At 39.0% G+C, this 19,114-nt stretch overlaps 1 protein-coding gene across 5 annotated transcripts in view; it reads left to right on the top strand.

Annotated features, from left to right (window-relative positions):
* Positions 1 to 19,114, top strand: part of Alk (Anaplastic lymphoma kinase) — a 730,031-nt gene that overhangs the window by 515,717 nt on the left and 195,200 nt on the right. For all 5 annotated transcript variants that reach the window (XM_067151542.2, XM_067151544.2, XM_067151543.2 and 2 more), the window contains exon 7: positions 3,177 to 3,340. In XM_067151542.2, coding sequence (XP_067007643.2) covers positions 3,177 to 3,340 — 164 coding nt within the window. The remainder of the gene's footprint in view (positions 1 to 3,176; positions 3,341 to 19,114) is intronic.

Here is a 19,114-nt window from a genome sequence, read left to right as displayed (position 1 = left end):
CATGTGTTTGAGGTGTAATTTTTGCTTGAGTTTGAATTTGAACCACGTTCAATGACAGGCCTCAAACTTTGCCTGTTTCTAATGCTCCTGTCAACGACACATTATACTCCACAGCAGTTGACCCTGGAGGTGGTGTTTTTGGCTGAATCTATGCACTCATCATACACTCTGGACACGGTGGCCTATGGAAAACCCATTGCTTGCACAACTTGGAATAGCCCATACGTTCGGTACCGATAATCTGACTGTGATCAAGTACACTGAAATCTTGTGTCTTAGCCATCCTGTGCTTGCCCATTACTCACATGGCCATTACAAAGTCTGACAACATTGCAGTCATGAACCACATAGAATTATTACATTCACCGGACTGGCCACAGTACCATTTTGCCAAAACAGCTGCTACAGTATCTCTAATTAATTTGTTCATCAGTGTATGTGGAGTTGCATTGGACAAAAATAGAGAACATTTTCCTTTTTTCTTTTTTTTTTTTTTTTTCTTTTTTTTTTTTTTTCAACACAGTAAATTCATACAATTATCAAAGAGAACACCAATGGTAGAATAGTTCGTTTCTTTTTGGCTGTTCACCCGATTGAAATTTTTCTCTAGATATGTACTACCAACATGTCAACGATTACATTCACTATTAATCTACTCTCAGCATTGGTTGTTTCAGTTATTGACACCCAAATTGTGCTGTCACCCACAGAACTTGTTATTTTATCTAACAACTCTTCATAACATGAAGCCAAGTAATCCTTCTTTAGTGCAGATTCTTGGGGAACTGGATGACTTGTATATGTCTCAAGGAACTGTCTGAAGCTTGCATTGCACAGTTTCTTCAATAGAATCTTGGACAAAACCACCATTAAGGCATTGAAGTTGAAGGTGACATTATAGAGTTATCAAACATTAGACACTGCCTACATTCAGTTGGTTGTAAAGCATTTCTCAGCCATTACTTTCAGGTTCCATAATCTTACACTGTAAATAAAATTCTAGGGAGTCCATTGTCTGTAATGTAATTTATTTTTCCAAATGTTGATATACAAGGGTTGAACTTAAATAGTGGCAACACTGCTGTGGAGACACTATGCAACGGAATCTAATATTGTCGCTGATAGCACACGTTGGTTACATACGCACCTTACCTCAGAGCAAATGGACTTGCCCTTCCCACATCACCTGCATGCGCACAAGCGAGAGAAACACAGTCACTTGTGAGCTAGCGGTCTAACGTAATATTGTCACTATGTTTTCCAAACAGGAACAATGGAGTTGGATCAAGATTGAATGTGCCAGAGGTTGTACAGCATGACAGTGTCATCAAGTTCTTCAGGAAGCTTGCGGGGATTCTGCATTGCCTTACAGAACAGTGGCACGTTGGGTAAAAGCCTTTAACGATGGTCGGCAAACTGTGGCCGACATTCATCGGGCAGGTCGTGCTATGAGTGAAAAAGAAGTGCATGCTCTTGCCGCGTACTGGACAGTGATCAAAACCAAACGTTTCGTGAACATTCACTTCAGAACTGTTGCAGAGATTCGACAGGCAATAGACCGCTCCATTCGCACCATCAAGAGAACAGGCTCTGCTAAAGGTATACTACGACTTCCACATCGCTGGCAACGGATTATACACAATGCTGGTGACTACATTGAAGGGCAGGAAAGGTTGCTAACATGTAACTATTTTGTATCTGTTGTAAATAAATAGTTGCCACTATTTAAGTTCCAACCTTCGTATTGATCTGTTTCAGGTCAATTCAAGATCGTATCAGTAGTTTTTAGCTTTCGTGTCGGTTTGTCTGTTTGTTTGTTTGTTCCACCATCACAGGTAAACAGTTCATTAGATCTTAACCAAACTTCATATTTAGAGCCTACTTATCCAGGAGCAGGTTTCAATGCACATATCATTTAAAAATCACTGAACAGACTGGGTGTTTACAGGAAGACCAGAAGAGTTTTTTTTTCAATTTTCTCTTACACTATTAGTTATATCTCAGCCAAACTTCATATCTGTAGTCTACTCATCAAGGAGCAGGTTTTGATATGCATATCATTTAAAAATCTTTGAATAGACTGGGAGTTTGTAGGAAGACCAGAACAGTTTCTTCAATTTTTTCTTACACTATTGATTATATGTAAAATCTGTAGACTACATGTGAAATGCCCCTTTATTTTAAACAATTTTTTTATATATGTAATTTTGCTTGCTCTTCAAATGATGGTGAAAATTACTATTTTCTAAGGACTTCATGCTCTGCAGCCAGTGATGGATATCCTCACAGACATACAGTCATTTAGAAGGATCCATAACAGGAGAAAATCAGAGGTTGCATCGTATTTCCCTTGGCTTTAAAATTACCCCCACTTATTGTATCTGAACACCGAGGTAACATGAGGTAGAACTTTTCCCTTTGGTGTCTGTCTGTTTGTATATTCCTAAAAGTCAAAAACTGCTGGACTTATTTCAACCAAACTACATATTTGGATTCTACTCACTCAGGATTGTGTTATCAGGTGCATATGATGTCATGATAATTACATGGAGTTGGTATTTATAGGAAGATTATTCTCAAATATTTTTGTTAACATTAGGTCTATCAAAAGACTGTATGTAACAAACATTTAAGAACATATTATTTCCATTCCTTTATGTCACATACATATTTATTGTATGACGGATAATAATGCAGATGATTATGAAAATTTGGATTTTTAGTCCAAGTCCCATGGGACATGTCGTGCATGTCACTTCAAGGTGGGCAACGGGAAAAACTAAAGACCCATTTTACTCTTTTCGATAGGACAGATGTTAAGGGAGGTATAATAGAAGTTGACAGAACTTCTGCTTCGAACGTTGGTGCTGTACCGCATCCGGGGAGCCATCTGGTGATGAATGAACTACCATTTCAACTTCTATTATAACGTCTAAATTCAAAGTTCATTGTTTAAGAAGCCTTTCTCATGGACAGTCGAGATTTTCTTCTGATGATGCAGAGCACAGTTCTCTGCAAAACGTAAAGAATTTCACCTTATTTTCTTGACATGGCATAAGCCCAAAAGCCTATATCATGCAAGCAATGAATCTAGAGCTTTGGTGTTCTCATGTTCTGTATCCTTGAATTATTGAATTAACTGAGATATTTAACCTTCTTTTTCTTCTTTGTTTCAGTTAAGATTTCATTATCATCAGTATGGACCACACAGCGGAGCATTAAAACTTTATCTCGTGGAACTCGATAAAAAACAAAACCACAAAGAGCTGTGGCGGAATTTTGGTGGCAAACGCAACATGTGGTATCGACAAGTAGTCACCGTACCCAACGTCACAGAGAGGTATGGAACTTTTGTTCAAACATACTGTATCTATCTCCTATATACTATGTAAAAGTTTGGTTAGTATTATGAAACTCAACTGAAGTAAAGGTCTTTGTCAAAACAATGACCATAATGGTACTGATTGTCATCTGTAGGAAGATAGGATAAACAAAATGACAGGTAGTATTGGAAGCGGGAGCAATAGAAGAGGAGATAAGGACGAACCTGGAAACAGAAGGGACTAGGACAATTTCCACATCTTCATACACTGGTTTTAAAACAGGTAGGCTCTTTCTTCGCCAATCTTAATTCTTCTACCTTCATTCCTCTTCCATTTTTTCCCAGTCCAGGTTTCTTCTTCTTGCACTCCTCTTTATCAAATCGATCCACTTTTCCTATGTCTCCCTCTTGCTCTCTTTCCCTTGAACTTCATCTCCATCATCTGTTTTGTTATTCTTTTAAACTCCACCCTCTTTACATGTCCAAACCATCTTAGTTTATTCCTATCACTTTTCTCATTGAGGTTTTCCATTCTGACATCCTTTCTCGAATCTTCGTTTCTCAATCTGTCCTTCCTTGTCTTTCTTATCATACTCCTTAGGTATTTAATTTCACTGACTTGAATTCTATTCTCCTCTGTACTTGTCGTTGTCCAGGTCTCAGCTGCATAGGTCAGTTTGGGTGCTTAATATGTTTTGTACATTATCTCTTAACACTTCCTTGGTACTTCCTTATTCCAGACAAAATTTCTTATGCTCTGGTAGAATGCATTGCCCTGTTGCACCCCCTTACTAATCTCCACGTCTAGCCTTATATTCTGCATTAATTCACTTCCTATGTATTTGAAACTGTCCACAGTTTCAAGGCTTTGATTACCAATTTTCACAATGCCTTCCCATGTCTTTCTCCTCTTTATATCACCATGGTCTTGCTTTTCTCTGTGCTGATTTTCATACCATACTCTTTGATTTACTTGTTCAGTGCGTCAAGTTGTTCTTGTATTTCTTTGCTGTTTGTTCCCCATTAAGGGTCCATAATATGTATTATAATACTTGTATATCTTTGTTCATATAACCTATTTGGCTGATGATGGTGTCCAAAGACATCGAAACCGGTTCTAAATAAAAATGTTGTGATTGTTTTAACAACACAATTTGTATTGAAAAAAGATGGATCAGTTACGCTTTCCTCTATTGTATGTTCCCCAGACCACAATATCGTCTGCAGATAGTAAGAACTTTATCTCCCTATTCCATATGCTTCCTTTGTCTCCTTCACAATTTTGTCCATAACCATTAGAAATAGGAGAAGCAATAGCACATTCCCTTGTGTACTCCAGTTTCATTTCTAAACCATTCTGTCTTTCCAAATAGAGTCTGTTTGCTGCTGACACAGTTTTTGTACATTGCTTGCACCATTTCTACCCAGTTTCTTTTTGAGTATGGTGTTCCAAACCTTCTCCCTGGGTACACTATCATATGCCTTTGTTAGATCTATGAATGTCATGACCAGATCCTTTCCATATTCCCAGTTCTTTTCAAGGACTCTATATCTTCCACTTCTGAAGCCATACTGTTCCTCTTGCAACCCTCCTACCTTTTTCCTCATTCTATTCTCTAATATTCTTTCCAGTATTTTTCACACTTGTGATATGAATGTAATTCCTCTATAGTTATCACACCATTTTTTGTCCCCCTTCTTAAAGACTGGTATTATTATTCCCTTTCCCCAGTCTTCTGGCACACATCTTTGCTTCCATATTCACTTTAGTAATCTTTACACCCATTGTAGTCCAACGTGTCCAGCAGCCTTTATCATTTCCACACTTATTTCATCCATACCTGGTGCCTTCCCTATTTTAATTTTATGGACTTCTAATTCCAGTGGCAGCGCGTGACTTTCATCACTGGGGGTTCAAAAGAAGGAAAAATTTGCCCCTTCCTCCCCAACCTCTCTTCTCCCCCTCTCCCCCTCTCCCCCAGCACCTCTTCCATTGTGGACCATAATCTCCTAAAATAAGATGACAGAAGTTTTAGAAATGTGATCAAATATGAGAGAAGCAGACAATACGGTAGGCCTATATGCCGAAATTTACCACATGCAAAATAAGAAATGTTTTACAATCAACTTACCCTATGCAGACAGCTTATACAAAAAATCCATCCTGCGCTCCTTGAAGGATGCAAACTTATGTATAAATGCTTGATTGAAGTCCGCAGAGTCTTGAAAAAAGTCCCTTTCAGTTGACAACATAGCAAAATCATTAAGTCCATCCTCGGTCATTGTGCTGCGCTAGAAAGTCTTTATTCTCTTCAGGGTAGAGAAGAACCTTTCTGCATTGGATGTCATTATAGGAACAGTAATAACTGTATTTAAAAGTTTTCATTGATATAACCTTGCCGCTATTCTTTGCCTCAATGATTTTTAAGTTTCTCTCCAAAAAATTATTCCAAAGAAAGCAAATGAGTAGGTGTTTAGTAAGTATTGATATATTTGGGACAAGATGTCAATTGGAATTTGGCAGTTTAATGTGATTTTTGGTAGTAATGATGCTTTTCAACACTAGTGCTAATTATGTGCACTATTCTCTGTTGCCTAGTTAAATTCCCGTAAGGGCAACAGATGGCAGGCACCTCGCCATTCCCTTCGCCTATGCACAGATGGAGAGTTTACCTTGCGAGGGGGTTCAATCCAGATGAGTATTCAGCCACAGACCTTGCGCAGCTCACATAAATTGAAAGCCAGTATGAGTATATTACATAGAGGGACTTAGCAAGAGCTTTGAGATTGACAAGGGAGTTATGAAAATTACTTAGTTGAGTACAATTTGATATAAACTGGAGGTTCATTGCTCTATTGCGCTATACCAGAAACCGCCACTGGCTAATTCCACTTCTAACATGGTTATAAAACCTTCTACTGTTGAGTCATCACACCATATTACTATCATCTCCTCTGTACAATTTCTCACATTCAGCAGTTTATCATAATACTCCTTCCATCTTCTCTTTATTTTTTCTGGATATGTTATCAACTCTCCACCTTCCTCTTTCATCAACTTTGTACAAACTCTTTCTTTCCTATTACTTTGTATAATTCCATATGGCATTCTTTTACTGCTTAAAGTAAATACAAAATTTTAATATTCTACCTTCTCAATACTAAAAAATCATGTGATGTTTTTACAAAAACATTACAATGACATTAAAATGGTACTAGTTTCGGTCCACTGTGGACCATCATCAGCCTAGCCAAATTACAACAGTAAAAGACATAGTGATAAAAAAATAGTATGGAGAAATGAGAGGATCTAAAAGGATGGGATGGTGGTGGAATGACAGATAAAAGTGAAAAAACCGTATTTGCAAATAATGATAAAAGTAGCAGAAGTGTTCACAATGACAAGTAAAATCTTGTGAAGTCACGTAAAAACCCTTGATGAGATAGTCAGGTTGGCAGTTGCTCCTCTGTTGCACGATTGACATATATAACTACGTATATGCTTCTAGAAAGTTGTAGATGTGAGTTCCACTTTTGCGTAGAGGGAAGAATTGTCCAATGAGACTAGCACCAGATTAAAATTGACAAAGTTGAACCTGTTCTATGGTGGAATTAAAGGCTTTCTGTGTTGAACAGAAGTCTCAGTTCAATCGGGACCCCAATGAACCTGGGGAGAGAAGATAGTATTAACGCGGTAATCGGATAGAGAAGAAGCGAGGCACCGGAAAATATAAACGATGACTCACCTTGCGCTGCGTGGAACAAACTTGCTGGATTGAATGCAACTTACGGAGTGAGCGTAGCGCGGAGTAGATCAGCAGAAAAGGGGTAGGTGAATACGGAGGAGAGGAATGACGTAAGTAGTGGAGGGTGGGAGGGATGGGAAGGTTCAAGGCGGGGTGGACGGGAGAGGAAGTGAAGGTGTTTGTACTGTCGGGGGACCCTTGATTGACTTAAAGAAAGAATTTTGAACGACCGATTTGTTTTTTCTGTAATAAGTAATGAAAAGGTCAAATAAAATATTGGGTTTCTCAGTTATTTCGTTAAGGTTATAGTTGGCATTAAAGTATTGATCTAAATGAATGTAAAAGTTCTCTATTATATTGAGTAGAGGTCCTTTCTTAGCTATTTTGAGAATGTCCATGTCTGTTTCAATATTCGTGAATTTGTGGTTATAATACCAATATAAATGGTCCGTTATTGGACATTATAAATTTTCCAGCTAACTCATTCTTGGTTGCCAGCGTTTCGCCCTCGTGTGCTAGGGTGGGCTCATCAGTTGGTACCTAGCACACCTACCAATACGCTGGCTAGTGCATACCGTGGAGGCCACTGCATAGGCTAACTAGAGCCACCGGCAGTGCCAATGCACTAAGAGACTTTGTCTCATTATCAAAAATTGATGCCTGCTTGGCCATCAGATGATATAGATGTTGATTCCCATAGGGAATCTGAAATATTTGTCCTGAATGAGTAAATTTATAATACCAATATAAATGGTCCGTTATTGGACATTATAAATTTTCCAGCTAACTCATTCTTGGTTGCCAGCGTTTCGCCCTCGTGTGCTAGGGTGGGCTCATCAGTTGGTACCTAGCACACCTACCAATACGCTGGCTAGTGCATACCGTGGAGGCCACTGCGTAGGCTAACTAGAGCCACCGGCAGTGCCAATGCACTAAGAGACTTTGTCTCATTATCAAAAATTGATGCCTGCTTGGCCATCAGATGATATAGATGTTGATTCCCATAGGGAATCTGAAATATTTGTCCTGAATGAGTAAATTTATAATACCAATATAAATGGTCCGTTATTGGACATTATAAATTTTCCAGCTAACTCATTCTTGGTTGCCAGCGTTTCGCCCTCGTGTGCTAGGGTGGGCTCATCAGTTGGTACCTAGCACACCTACCAATACGCTGGCTAGTGCATACCGTGGAGGCCACTGCGTAGGCTAACTAGAGCCACCGGCAGTGCCAATGCACTAAGAGACTTTGTCTCATTATCAAAAATTGATGCCTGCTTGGCCATCAGATGATATAGATGTTGATTCCCATAGGGAATCTGAAATATTTGTCCTGAATGAGTAAATTTATAATACCAATATAAATGGTCCGTTATTGGACATTATAAATTTTCCAGCTAACTCATTCTTGGTTGCCAGCGTTTCGCCCTCGTGTGCTAGGGTGGGCTCGTCAGTTGGTACCTAGCACACCTACCAATACGCTGGCTAGTGCATACCGTGGAGGCCACTGCGTAGGCTAACTAGAGCCACCGGCAGTGCCAATGCACTAAGAGACTTCGTCTCATTATCAAAAATTGATGCCTGCTTGGCCATCAGATGATATAGATGTTGATTCCCATAGGGAATCTGAAATATTTGTCCTGAATGAGTAAATTTATAATACCAATATAAATGGTCCGTTATTGGACATTATAAATTTTCCAGCTAACTCATTCTTGGTTGCCAGCGTTTCGCCCTCGTGTGCTAGGGTGGGCTCATCAGTTGGTACCTAGCACACCTACCAATACGCTGGCTAGTGCATACCGTGGAGGCCACTGCATAGGCTAACTAGAGCCACCGGCAGTGCCAATGCACTAAGAGACTTTGTCTCATTATCAAAAATTGATGCCTGCTTGGCCATCAGATGATATAGATGTTGATTCCCATAGGGAATCTGAAATATTTGTCCTGAATGAGTAAATTTATAATACCAATATAAATGGTCCGTTATTGGACATTATAAATTTTCCAGCTAACTCATTCTTGGTTGCCAGCGTTTCGCCCTCGTGTGCTAGGGTGGGCTCATCAGTTGGTACCTAGCACACCTACCAATACGCTGGCTAGTGCATACCGTGGAGGCCACTGCGTAGGCTAACTAGAGCCACCGGCAGTGCCAATGCACTAAGAGACTTTGTCTCATTATCAAAAATTGATGCCTGCTTGGCCATCAGATGATATAGATGTTGATTCCCATAGGGAATCTGAAATATTTGTCCTGAATGAGTAAATTTATAATACCAATATAAATGGTCCGTTATTGGACATTATAAATTTTCCAGCTAACTCATTCTTGGTTGCCAGCGTTTCGCCCTCGTGTGCTAGGGTGGGCTCATCAGTTGGTACCTAGCACACCTACCAATACGCTGGCTAGTGCATACCGTGGAGGCCACTGCGTAGGCTAACTAGAGCCACCGGCAGTGCCAATGCACTAAGAGACTTTGTCTCATTATCAAAAATTGATGCCTGCTTGGCCATCAGATGATATAGATGTTGATTCCCATAGGGAATCTGAAATATTTGTCCTGAATGAGTAAATTTATAATACCAATATAAATGGTCCGTTATTGGACATTATAAATTTTCCAGCTAACTCATTCTTGGTTGCCAGCGTTTCGCCCTCGTGTGCTAGGGTGGGCTCATCAGTTGGTACCTAGCACACCTACCAATACGCTGGCTAGTGCATACCGTGGAGGCCACTGCGTAGGCTAACTAGAGCCACCGGCAGTGCCAATGCACTAAGAGACTTTGTCTCATTATCAAAAATTGATGCCTGCTTGGCCATCAGATGATATAGATGTTGATTCCCATAGGGAATCTGAAATATTTGTCCTGAATGAGTAAATTTATAATACCAATATAAATGGTCCGTTATTGGACATTATAAATTTTCCAGCTAACTCATTCTTGGTTGCCAGCGTTTCGCCCTCGTGTGCTAGGGTGGGCTCGTCAGTTGGTACCTAGCACACCTACCAATACGCTGGCTAGTGCATACCGTGGAGGCCACTGCGTAGGCTAACTAGAGCCACCGGCAGTGCCAATGCACTAAGAGACTTTGTCTCATTATCAAAAATTGATGCCTGCTTGGCCATCAGATGATATAGATGTTGATTCCCATAGGGAATCTGAAATATTTGTCCTGAATGAGTAAATTTATAATACCAATATAAATGGTCCGTTATTGGACATTATAAATTTTCCAGCTAACTCATTCTTGGTTGCCAGCGTTTCGCCCTCGTGTGCTAGGGTGGGCTCATCAGTTGGTACCTAGCACACCTACCAATACGCTGGCTAGTGCATACCGTGGAGGCCACTGCATAGGCTAACTAGAGCCACCGGCAGTGCCAATGCACTAAGAGACTTTGTCTCATTATCAAAAATTGATGCCTGCTTGGCCATCAGATGATATAGATGTTGATTCCCATAGGGAATCTGAAATATTTGTCCTGAATGAGTAAATTTATAATACCAATATAAATGGTCCGTTATTGGACATTATAAATTTTCCAGCTAACTCATTCTTGGTTGCCAGCGTTTCGCCCTCGTGTGCTAGGGTGGGCTCATCAGTTGGTACCTAGCACACCTACCAATACGCTGGCTAGTGCATACCGTGGAGGCCACTGCGTAGGCTAACTAGAGCCACCGGCAGTGCCAATGCACTAAGAGACTTTGTCTCATTATCAAAAATTGATGCCTGCTTGGCCATCAGATGATATAGATGTTGATTCCCATAGGGAATCTGAAATATTTGTCCTGAATGAGTAAATTTATAATACCAATATAAATGGTCCGTTATTGGACATTATAAATTTTCCAGCTAACTCATTCTTGGTTGCCAGCGTTTCGCCCTCGTGTGCTAGGGTGGGCTCGTCAGTTGGTACCTAGCACACCTACCAATACGCTGGCTAGTGCATACCGTGGAGGCCACTGCGTAGGCTAACTAGAGCCACCGGCAGTGCCAATGCACTAAGAGACTTCGTCTCATTATCAAAAATTGATGCCTGCTTGGCCATCAGATGATATAGATGTTGATTCCCATAGGGAATCTGAAATATTTGTCCTGAATGAGTAAATTTATAATACCAATATAAATGGTCCGTTATTGGACATTATAAATTTTCCAGCTAACTCATTCTTGGTTGCCAGCGTTTCGCCCTCGTGTGCTAGGGTGGGCTCATCAGTTGGTACCTAGCACACCTACCAATACGCTGGCTAGTGCATACCGTGGAGGCCACTGCATAGGCTAACTAGAGCCACCGGCAGTGCCAATGCACTAAGAGACTTTGTCTCATTATCAAAAATTGATGCCTGCTTGGCCATCAGATGATATAGATGTTGATTCCCATAGGGAATCTGAAATATTTGTCCTGAATGAGTAAATTTATAATACCAATATAAATGGTCCGTTATTGGACATTATAAATTTTCCAGCTAACTCATTCTTGGTTGCCAGCGTTTCGCCCTCGTGTGCTAGGGTGGGCTCATCAGTTGGTACCTAGCACACCTACCAATACGCTGGCTAGTGCATACCGTGGAGGCCACTGCGTAGGCTAACTAGAGCCACCGGCAGTGCCAATGCACTAAGAGACTTTGTCTCATTATCAAAAATTGATGCCTGCTTGGCCATCAGATGATATAGATGTTGATTCCCATAGGGAATCTGAAATATTTGTCCTGAATGAGTAAATTTATAATACCAATATAAATGGTCCGTTATTGGACATTATAAATTTTCCAGCTAACTCATTCTTGGTTGCCAGCGTTTCGCCCTCGTGTGCTAGGGTGGGCTCATCAGTTGGTACCTAGCACACCTACCAATACGCTGGCTAGTGCATACCGTGGAGGCCACTGCGTAGGCTAACTAGAGCCACCGGCAGTGCCAATGCACTAAGAGACTTTGTCTCATTATCAAAAATTGATGCCTGCTTGGCCATCAGATGATATAGATGTTGATTCCCATAGGGAATCTGAAATATTTGTCCTGAATGAGTAAATTTATAATACCAATATAAATGGTCCGTTATTGGACATTATAAATTTTCCAGCTAACTCATTCTTGGTTGCCAGCGTTTCGCCCTCGTGTGCTAGGGTGGGCTCATCAGTTGGTACCTAGCACACCTACCAATACGCTGGCTAGTGCATACCGTGGAGGCCACTGCGTAGGCTAACTAGAGCCACCGGCAGTGCCAATGCACTAAGAGACTTCGTCTCATTATCAAAAATTGATGCCTGCTTGGCCATCAGATGATATAGATGTTGATTCCCATAGGGAATCTGAAATATTTGTCCTGAATGAGTAAATTTATAATACCAATATAAATGGTCCGTTATTGGACATTATAAATTTTCCAGCTAACTCATTCTTGGTTGCCAGCGTTTCGCCCTCGTGTGCTAGGGTGGGCTCATCAGTTGGTACCTAGCACACCTACCAATACCAATTTATAATGTCCAATAACGGACCATTTATATTGGTATTATAAATTTACTCATTCAGGACAAATATTTCAGATTCCCTATGGGAATCAACATCTATATCATCTGATGGCCAAGCAGGCATCAATTTTTGATAATGAGACAAAGTCTCTTAGTGCATTGGCACTGCCGGTGGCTCTAGTTAGCCTACGCAGTGGCCTCCACGGTATGCACTAGCCAGCGTATTGGTAGGTGTGCTAGGTACCAACTGATGAGCCCACCCTAGCACACGAGGGCGAAACGCTGGCAACCAAGAATGAGTTAGCTGGAAAATTTATAATGTCCAATAACGGACCATTTATATTGGTATTATAAATTTACTCATTCAGGACAAATATTTCAGATTCCCTATGGGAATCAACATCTATATCATCTGATGGCCAAGCAGGCATCAATTTTTGATAATGAGACAAAGTCTCTTAGTGCATTGGCACTGCCGGTGGCTCTAGTTAGCCTACGCAGTGGCCTCCACGGTATGCACTAGCCAGCGTATTGGTAGGTGTGCTAGGTACCAACTGATGAGCCCACCCTAGCACACGAGGGCGAAACGCTGGCAACCAATAATGAGTTAGCTGGAAAATTTATAATGTCCAATAACGGACCATTTATATTGGTATTATAAATTTACTCATTCAGGACAAATATTTCAGATTCCCTATGGGAATCAACATCTATATCATTTGTGGTTATAGTCGACCATATGTTGGCCGATGGCTGAAAATTTGTTGTATCTGACTGCATTGAAATGTTCTAAATATCTAATGTTGAAGCTCCGGCCGGTTTGCCCCACATAAGAAATATTAGAGCATGTATTACATTTAATCCTGTAGACGCCTGATTTTGTGTACCTATTTATTTTATTAACACGTGATGTGTTATGTAAGATTTGTGTGTTGTTGTTGTTGGTTTTAAAGGCTATTTTCATACCTTTTTTCTTTAAAACGTTGGTGATCTTGTGAATTCCATTGACGTAAGTAAAGATGGAAAAAGAGTCATGTTTAGGTGGTTCTTTTTTAAGTGTGGTTTTGGGGCGAAATTTATGTTTGTTAATGATGTTTTCTATGAAATGGCTATTGAAGCCATTGAATCTGGCGATGTAGCGGATAGTATTCAATTCGGTATGAAGATCATTTTTATTCATAGGAACGTTGAATGCTCTATGTACAAGACTGTTATATGTTGCTTTTTTGTGGGGGAGGGGGTGAGCTGAATCTTGTCGGATTGTGACGGCCGATTGGGTGGGCTTTCTGTAGATCTTGTAGGTTAAAGATTCCTGTTGTCTAGTGATTGTAATATCCAGAAAATTGATATTTTGATCTACTTCTGACTGCAATGTGAATTTAATATGCGGATCGATGTTATTAAGTGTTTGGAGTGTGGTGTGAGCATCTTCCAAGTTCTCGTTGATAACTACTAGGACATCGTCGACGTACCTAGCCCAAAGGAGAATATTGTCGAATTTATTGTCGATTTTTGTGTTCTCGAGAAAGTCCAGATAGATTTCTGCGAGAATGCCTGATGCAGGTGAACCCATTGCCAGACCGTTTTGTTGATAGATGGTATCATTAAACGTAAAAAAGTTGTTATTTACGACTAATTTCAACAATGTAATGAAATCTTGAATTTCCAATTTACTCAAATGATTGTTTTTGTATAAGTTACTTTTGATGATGGGAATTAATTTAGAAATTGGAATGCTTGGGTACATGTTTACGATATCAAAGGAGTGAAGTGAGTAATGAGGTTGCATGTTAAATTTATTAAGTTTGTCTATTAATTCAAAGGTATTTCTAACCGATTTATTGGATGAAAAACGGTAATTTTTGCTTAGGAACTTTTGAATAAATTGTGCGGTTTTATATAAAGGGCTCGGTCTAAAATTGATGATTGGACGTTTGGGAGCACCTGCCTTATGAATTTTTGGGAGAGCTCTAGCCGTAGGAAGCCCAGGGTTCATACTTATAAGCTGGCTTTTTTCATGTTCAGTGAGTAGGAAGGAGGAGTTTTTTAAGGTTTGTTTAAGGAGTCTTTGGACTTTTTGTGTGGGGTCTTTTTTAATTATGGAAAAGGAACTATCTTTAAAGAAATCTGATGTTTTACTGATATATTCATTCTTATCAATGATTACGGTCGTGTTGCCTTTATCGGCCTTGGTCACGATTAGGTCGTTGTCCTTAATTTTTTTGTTTAGGGTGTGCAGGAGCTTCAGATCGGTTAGTACATTCCTGTTATTAGAATTGGCGGGAAAATTAGGTGAATTATTGCGAAAAAGGATGTTATTAAGTTTCTTTTTGATGTCATATCTTAATTCATCTTGTGTATCTAAAGGCGTTTTAGAGATAGCTAATTCCGATTCTGTTATCATTGTAATAAGTGAATTGGTTGTGTTCAAATCGGGCCAGTTATGTTTGGGTCCCTTGGCTAAAGTTCCTTCTTCATTTGGATTTAGGGGAGTATTGGATAGGTTAATTACGGGTGGATGAAAATGGTTACGATCGTCTGCTGGTCTACTGTTGCGTCTAATTTGGTAATCTTGCGATTTGGATATCTTTAATTTCTCCAATTTATTATCCAAAATATGTTGTTTCTTGGTTAAGTCTATAAATAATTTATCTTCAACTGATTGGAAGAAGATTGTCCAATGCGCTTTAGATAACAATTTTGTTGACGCAAGGTGAGACTCGTATAGTTTGAGGTTAAGGAATGATTTTTTCCTATAAAGAAACTTGATTTCATCTTTCAACCAAATTTTATTAGTCTTAGTTTGAGTTTTGGAAGTTTGTGACGTGATACGATGTTTCTTTTTGTTGTGTCTTAAGAAATTTGGCGTTAAATCAAACCGAATGCACTGTTTGAGAAAATCTGTCTTTGCCTAATTTGGCTATTTTCAACTTAATGCCTAGATATTGAAAGGCTTTGTGTTTAGCTTGGTTAGCGTCATCATTAAAAGTAATAAACTTCATTGTTAGGTTCCGTATTGAGTTGAGACTATGCTTAAAGTAAATACAAAATTTTAATATTCCACCTTCTCAATACTAAAAAATCATGTGATGTTTTTACAAAAACATTACAATGACATTAAAATGGTACTAGTACAAGATCTACAGAAAGCCCACCCAATCGGCCGTCACAATCCAACAAGATTCAGCTCACCCCCTCCCCCACAAAAAAGCAACATATAACAGTCTTGTACATAGAGCATTCAACGTTCCTATGAATAAAAATGATCTTCATACCGAATTGAATACTATCCGCTACATCGCCAGATTCAATGGCTTCAATAGCCATTTCATAGAAAACATCATTAACAAACATAAATTTCACCCCAAAACCACACTTAAAAAAGAACCACCTAAACATGACTCTTTTTCCATCTTTACTTACGTCAATGGAATTCACAAGATCACCAACGTTTTAAAGAAAAAAGGTATGAAAATAGCCTTTAAAACCAACAACAACAACACACAAATCTTACATAACACATCACGTGTTAATAAAATAAATAGGTACACAAAATCAGGCGTCTACAGGATTAAATGTAATACATGCTCTAATATTTCTTATGTGGGGCAAACCGGCCGGAGCTTCAACATTAGATATTTAGAACATTTCAATGCAGTCAGATACAACAAATTTTCAGCCATCGGCCAACATATGGTCGACTATAACCACAAATTCACGAATATTGAAACAGACATGGACATTCTCAAAATAGCTAAGAAAAGACCTCTACTCAATATAATAGAGAACTTTTACATTCATTTAGATCAATACTTTAATGCCAACTATAACCTTAACGAAATAACTGAGAAACCCAATATTTTATTTGACCTTTTCATTACTTATTACAGAAAAAACAAATCGGTCGTTCAAAATTCTTTCTTTAAGTCAATCAAGGGTCCCCCGACAGTACAAACACCTTCACTTCCTCTCCCGTCCACCCCGCCTTGAACCTTCCCATCCCTCCCACCCTCCACTACTTACGTCATTCCTCTCCTCCGTATTCACCTACCCCTTTTCTGCTGATCTACTCCGCGCTACGCTCACTCCGTAAGTTGCATTCAATCCAGCAAGTTTGTTTCACGCAGCGCAAGGTGAGTCATCGTTTATATTTTCCGGTGCCTCGCTTCTTCTCTATCCGATTACCGCGTTAATACTATCTTCTCTCCCCAGGTTCATTGGGGTCCCGATTGAACTGAGACTTCTGTTCAACACAGAAAGCCTTTAATTCCACCATAGAACAGGTTCAACTTTGTCAATTTTAATCTGGTGCTAGTCTCATTGGACAATTCTTCCTTCTACGCAAAAGTGGAACTCACATCTACAACTTTCTAGAAGCATATACGTAGTTATATATGTCAATCGTGCAACAGAGGAGCAACTGCCAACCTGACTATCTCATCAAGGGTTTTTACGTGACTTCACAAGATTTTACTTGTCATTGTGAACACTTCTGCTACTTTTATCATTATTTGCAAATACGGTTTTTTCACTTTTATCTGTCATTCCACCACCATCCCATCCTTTTAGATCCTCTCATTTCTCCATACTATTTTTTTATCACTATGTCTTTTACTGTTGTAATTTGGCTAGGCTGATGATGGTCCACAGTGGACCGAAACTAGTACCATTTTAATGTCATTGTAATGTTTTTGTAAAAACATCACATGATTTTTTAGTATTGAGAAGGTGGAATATTAAAATTTTGTATTTACTTTAAGCATAGTCTCAACTCAATACGGAACCTAACAATGAAGTTTATTACTTTTAATTCTTTTACTGCCAGCTCAATCCATTTATATCTTTTGTGTAAATTCTTCCCAACTTTTCTTTTCTTACCAGGTTTTTTTTTTTTTTTTACATTTTCTTTTATTATCAAGATACTTCCATTTGCTTTCTTATTTTTTTCATCCCTATTCCATTCTTGTCATGTTTTCTTCATTTCGTTCACTACTTCTCTCACCTTCTCATTCCACCACAGTGTCTCTAATTTTTTCACTCTCGTCAATGTTCTACCACAGGCACTCTCTGCCCCACTTACAAATGCCCTATTTCCTACTTCACTAACTAGAATTTGTTGTTTCAATCTCTCCAGAAATTCTTCGTGCATATTCTTATAATTCCCACACTTTTATTTTACTATCTCTTATCTCCTTTAATTTTTCCATTTTTTTCTCTCATTTTTGCTATCACAATCCTGTCTCCTGGTAAAGCTGTTACATCCAACAACTGTCTGTGATTTATCCTTTCCACAAGAAAGTAATCAGTTACTTATTTTATTCTTGTCACCCCAGCCATATCTTGTAATTTTCCTGCGGGTTTTTTTCTGAAACCTTCTGTTGCCCACAATCATTCCATTCCTCTCACAGTACTCAACTAGTTTCTCTCCTTCTTCATTCTTTCTCCATATCCATGTGGTCCTGTTACTTCTTCCTTTCCTGTCTTTTGTTTTCCACCTGTGCATTTAAATTTCCCATTATAATCACTTCCACATTAGTTAACTTATTTTTCTACTTTCTCCAGGAATTCCTCAATATCCTCTTCTTTGTTCCCTGTCTGTGGTGCATACACTTGTATGAAGTCCTTCATTCTCAGTCTAATTTTCATTATCCTGTTGCTGATGTATTCTACCATATCCACGTACACCTACAGCTGTTTCGAAGTTTCCAGGCCCTCTCCATTTTCTGTCTCACGGCCACCACTCCAGTACAGTGTATATTCTTTCCTCATTCTCTTCATTCCTTTCTCCTTCCATTTAACTTCACTCAACCCCATCATTTCTATACCCTCTGTCTTCATAAAATCCACCACTTCTTCTGCCTTTTCTGTCGGGGTCGTAAGGTTGATTATGCCCATCATCATCATGTTGGCTACTGGTTGCCTTTTCCAAGGCGTGTTCAGAAATACCTTATATATTGGCTATTATTACGGTGGTGTCGCCGATCCCAGAGGCATTTCATTCCTACTGCCAGGTGTAACTTTAGGCCATTGCTCAAGGGTACAGACATACTTTACAACCACTTCCCTGAAGTACAGACATTGCTGACAGGAGAAATTTCTTCTGTTTTATCCGCTGTTGGTACTGAAGTCCTCTGCCATCTAAACTGTTGACAATGTTCTGTTGAATTTATGTGTCATTTCCTACACAGTGGTGTCAAGTTTGGTGTAATGGCCCTTGGCCTTTTTCATTAACATCATCATATTAGTTTTTAAGAAGATTGCAGGAGAAGAGAAAATATACAGGAGGGTCTTAAAATTCTGCTTCCTCCTTGTATTTTCTCTTCTTCATTATCTTCTTCTTAACAAAGATTGAAGAACAAGAGGAGATAATATAGAGGAGGGTCCAAAAATATTCCTTCCTCCTTGACTTATTCGTTAACTTCTTCCTCTTCTACTTATAATAATAATAATAATAATAATAATAATAATAATAATAATAATAATAATAATAATAATAATAATATATATTACTAATATATTATTATTACTAATATTACTAATATATTATTATTATTATTATTATTATTATTATTATTAT

The sequence above is a fragment of the Anabrus simplex genome, chromosome 7, assembly GCF_040414725.1.
Source record: "Anabrus simplex isolate iqAnaSimp1 chromosome 7, ASM4041472v1, whole genome shotgun sequence".
In the NCBI taxonomy this organism is placed as follows: domain Eukaryota; kingdom Metazoa; phylum Arthropoda; class Insecta; order Orthoptera; family Tettigoniidae; genus Anabrus; species Anabrus simplex.
This window is presented reverse-complemented; position numbering and strand designations above follow the sequence as displayed.